The sequence below is a fragment of the Festucalex cinctus genome, chromosome 21 (genome assembly GCF_051991245.1).
Source record: "Festucalex cinctus isolate MCC-2025b chromosome 21, RoL_Fcin_1.0, whole genome shotgun sequence".
NCBI classification, from domain to species: domain Eukaryota; kingdom Metazoa; phylum Chordata; class Actinopteri; order Syngnathiformes; family Syngnathidae; genus Festucalex; species Festucalex cinctus.
This window is the reverse complement of record NC_135431.1, coordinates 13,581,307-13,589,366: the sequence shown is the minus strand read 5'-3', so window position 1 is coordinate 13,589,366 and position 8,060 is coordinate 13,581,307. Positions and strand designations below refer to the sequence as shown.

The following is an 8,060-nucleotide window of genomic DNA, read 5'->3' as shown; positions in this document are numbered from 1 at the left end:
GTAAGCCTACTTTATCCACCTGAATGCCTGTTGCAAGTACAAGCTCCCTTCACCTACTCACATTTTATTTGTATGTTACACTATCATAACTCAAACACCCACATCTCAAATCATTTTTCCCCATTGAAATGAATGGAAATGCTGTTAATCCGTTCCCGTCACCTCACTCAAAATAAAACAACAAAAATTGTCGTAATGTGTCATTCACTCCCAGTCATTTTCACAGAAGCAATCCCGTTCGCACCCGGCTGTTTTACTGAATTTTGACTGATTTTGCAAGGCCCACAGAATATTGTGTTCAATTGCTATAAAAGCTACCAAAAGAAAGATTAAAGTCTCTTCTTTCATCAGGAAATTTTTTTATGTTTCTATCTGTTTCCGTTTTGCAGCAATTAGCATTAGAAGAGAGCTAAATTTAATCAGTTTTAGTAATTTAGCTTTTTTTCTAGATGGCCCTGATTGATCTCCTTTGCTCTGCTGCCACCTGCTGGCCGTTTGTGTAATAACTACCATTTCTGCAACCGTTCTTTGCAGTTGAGAGGCTGCATCAAAGCCTTCTGTATGCCCTAGCATAAAAATAAATAAATAAAAGTATAAATAAGTCTTTGGGACACTTAAAACATAAAAAAAAAAACGTATTTACATGTTATTGGGAGCAAATGAGTTAACAAGGAAAAATGGCACACCATAATAACTGTATTGCACTTTACAAAAACATACAGTAATCATAGCAAGTCAGCACTCACAAGTCAAAGCAAACAGGCCAAAAGGCTTATTCTACAATTCAGGCTTTTTTATTACAACTGCAGGCAACAACAACAACCCAACCTGTGTGCTCAGCAAAACATCAGTATAAACATCTTGTAGCGGATACAATGAGGCCTTCAAAACAAAAGTGCACCAGTATACCACCCAACTTTAATTGTTCCTCACGACATTTTTACAATAATTACTACTGCTTCATTCCTCAACCCTTAAGTGATTTTTTGTTTTTGTTTTTGGTTTTTTTGGGTTTGAATATTTTACTCTCTTCCAAGTGTAAAGTTTACTCTGTTGAGAATGGAATCTACTGTAATATAATCTTTTTTGGAGTAGAATTTACGTGACGAAATTTACTGTGTATAAATAATACAGTAACTGTAATTTATATACAATTAAAATATTGTAAATTCTCTTTACAGTAATATTCTGTATTAGATTTTTACAGGAATTAAGTTAAATTGCGGCGCCCCGCATGCAGCTGATTGACGCGCACTAATCTACATGTTGTTTGTCTTTTCGAAGGCGGAAGGCGCACCTATCACCTGTATGCAGCGCGTCTATCAACTGTCTACAGGACGACGCGCAGTGATACGAACGAACAGAAAAATAGTGCCCGGCGGTAATGGAGTCTGATTTTTTTTTAGGAGGGACTTTTGTGATGCAAATGTATCACTCTTTTGAACACAAATTGTTTTTAGAAAAAAAACGCTTTATTTAGTTGGGCCCAGCCAACTTGTCGGACTATTTTCCTCTCGTCCAAAACCAGAACTCGTGTCACAGAGCGCTGTCAGGGGTAAGTCAGTGCTGATCGAACACCACTGGATGTGAGGATGAAATAGAGATTCGTGTCAAAAAATTAGAATTATCTCTTTAAGAGGACCACCAAAATAAGAAAAGGAAGTAAAAAAAACAAACAGTTTAGAATAAGAAAAACAAGCTTACAATCACACAACAAAACCTCATTTTATTTCACCAGGTTCTTGATTGATAATGATCAGATGCTAAGCTGCCAAAAAGCTCCATCCCCGACGTTCCATTTTCTCCGTTTTGTGCCAGTGTACGGCTTATCCTTAATCACACACACACATACACGCACACCGTGGGATTCACCATTACGCTGAATCAGGATGTAGGGAGTTCAGTTGTGCTAACGAATAGACGATGCCGAGGAAAAAGAGACAAGCTGAAACATGAACTGGTCCTCTGTCAACATCACGAGACCCCTGTGTCCCATTATGGCTTCTTCACTGTTAGGCTCATCATAGGGAAAAATAGAGTGGAACCTGTAAGGTCTATCACAATTTGTTCCGCCGATTTGTTTGGATTTCAAAAACAATTTTCCCCCAAAGAAAACCACATAAATAATCTGTTCCCGTACTATCATACAAGCGTTACAAAAAAATCACGATAAAACTGCCTATCTTAACTTTCTATCTTCTCTTAATAGTCTTACGCATAACCAAAATACTAAACATAATTAAAAAAAAAAAAAAAACAGCCTCACAAAACTGTAATTAGTATTGCAAAACACAAACCCTAAGAAAAAGCTAAATGCACGAATCCTTTTACGGTCGTAAAAATTTACTGTAATCATGACTTTACTACTATAAACGACCTGTGCGGTTCCACTTACTAACAAACTGATTTATGTTGCTACCACTGAATATAAAACAATCGAAAAATAGTAAGTATGGTGCTAACTGAGCATGTCTTGTGCCATGTGACGACATATTTTTGTGCCGCTTTTGTGTGCTGTTCGAAATCTCGTTTTTAAATGTCCCGAAATCGATTTTATTTTAATTATTTTATACTGTCTTGCCCTTGTGTGTGCCTTTTTGGGGGCTCTGTTCATGATTTGGCCACTTATGGGCAGTGTGGTTCCACGTGTTCTCATACTGTTAAATAGTAGCCACATTAGAGAGTAGAAGGAAAACGTTATGATCAAGTTAACCAGTAATAAAAGTTATTTTTTTACGTCATAGGAAGAGCATCTGCCGGTGAGTAATGTTAACATGCTTCTCTGTAAACATTCCTGAAGCGTTTTGTATGACTAGCCGTTCCTTTGAGTGATAAAAGTGACATGTGTAGCGCGGTAATTAGCATTAGCGAGTCAGACTGGGGTAGATCGACGATTCTTTGCACATCTATAAATGAAAGCAGAAGTCATTGTCAATCAAATCATTTTGACTGAAAAATCGTTCCGAATCGAATCGCAGACCCAAAAATCGAATCGAATCGTGACATAGTCAAAGATTCCCACCCCCACTGTATAATGCTAAGCCCAGTCTTCCCGTAGACATAACGAGCTTTTGATATGTGCTCTTTAATCATCAGGTTGCAGCTACTGACTGGTGACAGCACAAATCAAATTCAGAAAGAGATTGATTACAAAACAAAGTGACAAACTGGTGTTGTAAATATGCATTTGTAGATGTCAGCCAGTGGAAAAAAACATCCCAACAAAATGTCACTGCCCTAAATCTACCGAATGGAGTTTTCGTCTCTGGGTGACGCCTTTTGTAAAGCTCAGAGGTGGCAATTTAATGACGCCCAGCTTTCAAATGTTTCCATTGTGCTTTTTGTTTTGGCCTTATAATGAGCACAGCCAATCAGCCAATCGGCAAGCCCCTAGCATCTCTGAGGACTCCATAACAAGAGTTTGTTCTTGGATGGATAGAGGCGGATTCTCTCAAAATCGTGCACCGATCTCAGTTCAACGATGCTTGAATTTTCTTTCCACCTCCTGTCTTTAAGAGTCATCATTTCATGCATGGGTCTTGTAGGTAATGCCTTCCTCATCTTCTCCATCATTCAGACCAGGGTCTCCTCGGTTAAGACATTTGAGTTGTTTCTCCTGGGACTGGCCACGGCCAACCTGGAGGAGATTGTTATCGTCAACATCTATGACATCGTCATCCTTCAGAGGTCCGACGTTGTCCCGGACGCATGGGTGTGCCGCTCGCTGAAGTTCTTGACGGTGTTGGGGGAAATCAGCAGCATCCTCTTCACCGTCCTCATCAGCCTCTACCGCTACCAGAAGCTCTGTGATGCCGACAAGAGGGTCCACCTTTCCATCTACCTGGATAACACCCGAGCTGCTTGGACGGCAATTAGGCTTTGCGTTGGTATCTCCATCTTCTTGAGTGCTCCTATTTTTGTCATCAACTTGCAAGTCCAGACGGGGAATCTCACTGGCAACCATACGGGATGCGCACCAAACTTCTTTCTATGCAGTAACGACCACTGTCCGACGGTTAACCGCATTTACAAGTATACCTTCACCCTGCTGTGCTATGTGCTGCCTTTGGCCGTCGTCACGCTTACAAGTTGCCTCATCGTCGCCGTGTTGCTCGGCCCGAGGACCACAGTGAAGCCCATCGCCAGCGTAAGCGGCTCGACCCGGATTGAACGAAGGCGTAAAGCTCGGGGGCTCCACAGGAGCACGATTGCGATCCTGGCAGCAATGGTGTTGTTTCAAGTAGACTGGACTCTGTATTTGGTTTTCCAAATGATTTTCGATGCCACTGACTCTCCTTTTTGGGCAGAAGTGGAGTTCTTCATTTCAACGTCCTACACGTCCATCAGTCCATACGTTTTTGGGATAGGGAAAAGCTTGTTCGTCATCAGGAACTTCTGGAAAAAGTAGTTTCTTTGACGTTACATTCAGACTGTCAAGAAAAGACCCCAGACAACTAAAGCAATGGTTATCAAAACAATACCGGCACCACTTTTGCTATCTTGGTGGCGATGGTGTTGTTCCAGACTGGACTATCTATCTGGTTTTCCATATGACTTTCAAACCCCAAGATTTTGCCTTTTGGGCGGAACTCGAGTTACAATGTTCGGAAGAGTTAGTTTCTAGATTTTATTTTCAGACTGTCAAGAAAAAAACCCCAAAGGATTTCTAACGAGAAGCCATGCATTTATCTGGTAAACTGCAACCCAAACACCAAGAGTGAAAATAAAATGTGACTGTCCCTTTTATATATTTGAGCCTGGCAAAAGTAAAAAAAATTAAATAAATAATCCATAAGTCCATCCATGTACAAGATTGGGAGTTTATTCTTCTTAAGAACTTTATGAAAAAGTATGTCCTTCCCCGAGCTCAAACCCATTGTATGTTCATTTATTAGCTTAGCAGTTGAAATGTTTTTATTGTTGCTGTTTGTTAGCTACTTTCTGGTTCACTGAGAATACCCTAAAACGTTAGGATTAGACTGATGTGACACTACTGTTTGCAGTATGACCAGAATAACAGTTCCAAACTGGATAAATGCAAATAAAATAAAATAAATAACCCTGTATTTTATTCATCGAATGGCAATGGAAATTGATTGTGCAGAGTCAGACCTAACTGGCAGTGCAGTTCAGTTCTATGTAAATGTCAAGACTGCATTTACGGTATATGGCTTGACCCTCCTTCCATTTCAATAAAAAGGGAACATTGCAATCCTTGAGGCACTCTTGGAAGGTTTATTGCAGGGCTTTTGTATCACACAGCATTCATTTTATATACCTAATAAATATTAAAGTGACTGCATGTTGGACTGATAAAATTACTTTGTTAGTTCCGGGGTTCAGGAGTTGATAGGCAACAGCACTTTGTCCATACAAAATTGTTCTACTGTATATCTTTTTTTTAATATTTGAATTCCAAATTTTAGTTTTTGTTTTGTTTTGTTTTGTTTTGTCAGATGTGCCAAACCACAGTTTGTACATAAATCTGCCTAAAATCAGTTTGAATGGCGCCCTATGTGAGACCCACTTTTACCCCACATTCCCCCCTCAATATTTTGGAACTTTTGTTATTAAACTTTCAGTAGACTTACACACTCTTACCAGCATTATTCTAAGAATACTAACACTTTTTTAATTGGATGACGAAGGGCTTTATTTTTGTGCCCATTGCAAGTCTAGCGTGGCAAGCTCTCTAACGCGTTTAACCCTGAAAACATTGGTCGGATTCCACTTTTTCTTTATTTCTTTTTTTTTTTTTTAAACACATTTTAAGACGTTCAAAATTACATTGACATATTGCTTTCAATAGTGCCAGTCTTTAATATTCACATTGTGCTGCCACTTTATCACAACAAAGCCACAAACATCGTTTTAAATTATCATTAGCCTTTTCAAAATTGTGAAAATTATTTGACTCACAAGAAAAATATGTGGAGACAGGTTTTTATACTATAGAATGGATTATTGTTGTCATAACATGTTAACACTAAGGTCGCAATAGGTTCTTACAACACTGTTAAGAACAAAAAAAAGGGATTTATAAGTTACTTTTAAGATACCTTGAATGATTTCAAGGCAAATAGACATGTTTTATGACATGTAAGGCATGCTTTTCCCTGAAACATTGACCAGATTCCTAAGTTTTAATTTTATGAACTTCGAAGGCATTTTAAACTGGATGAGTCATGTTTTGCATCTTATCACAAAAAAGCCACAAACACTGATTTTGAAAATGACCAAAATTAGTTAACTGTTCATTTTATTTGCAGTAGTACAGTTGAGCAGCTTTTTGTTTTAAATGCTATATGTATTATCTTTCGCACGTTGTTGACATCGGAACTGTTTATGTATTGCGTACGGTAGCCGCCATTTTGTTCCAACCAAGTTGCTCCGACCAATGGTGAACCACCTTCGATTAATTTAAATCGCGAAAAGCCGCTTACTTTTGACTAAGGCTCATTTTATACCGCACAGTCTCTGTTGGGTACGTCACCAATATTATTCTCAGTTATTTAAAAAAAATAACGTTCGGGTGTAACATTTTGACGACTTCAGTTGAGTTTGGGTGAGGAAGAAGAAGCGTGCTCATTGGCTACCGGGGAGCCGTGGCGCCAATGTGTGACGTCACAGCCTCGCTTCCCAACGTTTGTTTTGTGTGAGAGTGTACGTGTGGCCGAGTCGGAGCAGGTAGATAACAACTACGACGACGAATACGTCTCAGGAAACATTTTGTGTACAACTTATCGGAGTTTTTATTGTTTATTTACAACGGGAGGCGGAAGAAAGAAAAAAAAATCTCTCACTTTCCTCACGCTTGCTACGCGAGGATCACGCGCTATTGGTGGAGAAGGACGGGGGATGGGGTAAGTAAAGGGGAGGGTGTGTGTATGGCGGGGGGGATGATACCGTGCATGCATGCGCCTTCTTGGCTCGTCGGCGCGTGCGCGTGCATAGACGATCGATGCGAGGGAGAGAGAAAGATCCTGGCTTTGGCGTGGCTCCCTCTGGCCTCCATTATTTGCCACTTTTGTCTCGACGGAGCAACAGTTTGGAAGTGTTTGCGTCCCCCCGTCCGACACCTCGCCGGCGCATGTTGGCTTGCACGGCCGCCACCTAGGCCGAGCACGAGGCGGGCCAGCCGGAGCGGAGAGGTGAGGCGTTTGAGGAAACTGCAACTTTTCCAACTTGGTGAGTGGCGGCCTGCCGAAGCCCAGGCGCTCTATTTCCCTCTCTCTCGCTTCCCCACTCAGTATCCAATCATTTAGCGTGACTTTTCGACATTACAAACATTTAGACGGATATAAGACAGCCTTTGACTGGGTAAACATAGCAGCGATGTGCCTTTTGATAGCGATTAACACCTCTGTGTGTGTTTGTGTGTAGCTTTATGGCGTTGTCGACCTGTTCTCCCCGCCCCTACTAAACCCGACGTTAATTGAATTTAATCTCGTTTTTAATTCCACACGGCAACGCGGCATAGACTCTCGTGGCGTTTTTATTTGATTTATTCCAAGTTGAAATAGCACGGGGTCCATGCCCAGCCGTGTCAGCCATGTCCTCCACGCGGAGACACCGTGTTGCCATTGGTCGGTCACGCCGACTAGGTCCCACTTGTCGCGGGAAAGTCAAAGTCCAATTTTATCGGTATCTGACCGAACGAGCAACCGTCACTTTAACGTTCAAAAACACTCGCGCGCGGCGTCCTGAACGTTGTTGGTCACGGGTGTTTTGATGTGTGTGTGATGCAGTACTGTGTTAAACCGGCTCACATTTCTCCAATATTGTCATTTTGTGGAGAAATCTATTAGCATATGACGCTATTCTTATAGTACAAATGGTTGTTAATTAAATATAACAATACAGCCTGTGTATTGTTATTTCTGCCTACTTCCCCCTCTAAAAATGTATTAAAGTTGCAAGTATTAAAAGTTCACAAGTATACCCCAAACAATCGTATCTTAATATATAATACATTGCCAATCACCATTTGCATTGAGAATAAATGGTTTTGCAAACAGTACAATGGGTGAAATATTAATGAGTATTATAAACCTTGGATA

At 40.5% G+C, this 8,060-nt stretch overlaps 2 protein-coding genes across 6 annotated transcripts in view; both read left to right on the top strand.

Moving 5' to 3' along the window:
• Nucleotides 1-8,060, top strand: part of mgab (MAX dimerization protein MGA b) — a 41,266-nt gene that overhangs the window by 15,165 nt on the left and 18,041 nt on the right. For 2 of the 5 annotated variants that reach the window (XM_077510586.1, XM_077510582.1), the window contains exon 1: nucleotides 6,903-7,188. The exons of 1 other annotated variant lie outside the window; for it this stretch is intronic. The gene's annotated coding sequence lies outside the window, so the exon portion shown is untranslated. Of the gene's footprint in view, nucleotides 1-1,361; nucleotides 1,382-6,659; nucleotides 6,864-6,902; nucleotides 7,189-8,060 lie in introns of those variants that run through there. 2 more of the 5 variants (XM_077510584.1, XM_077510583.1) reach the window with 2 other exon arrangements.
• Nucleotides 3,482-4,731, top strand: ora6 (olfactory receptor class A related 6). The gene has a single exon (XM_077511055.1). The coding sequence runs from the start codon at nucleotides 3,482-3,484 to the stop codon at nucleotides 4,406-4,408; it is 927 nt and encodes a 308-aa protein (XP_077367181.1). The 3' UTR covers nucleotides 4,409-4,731.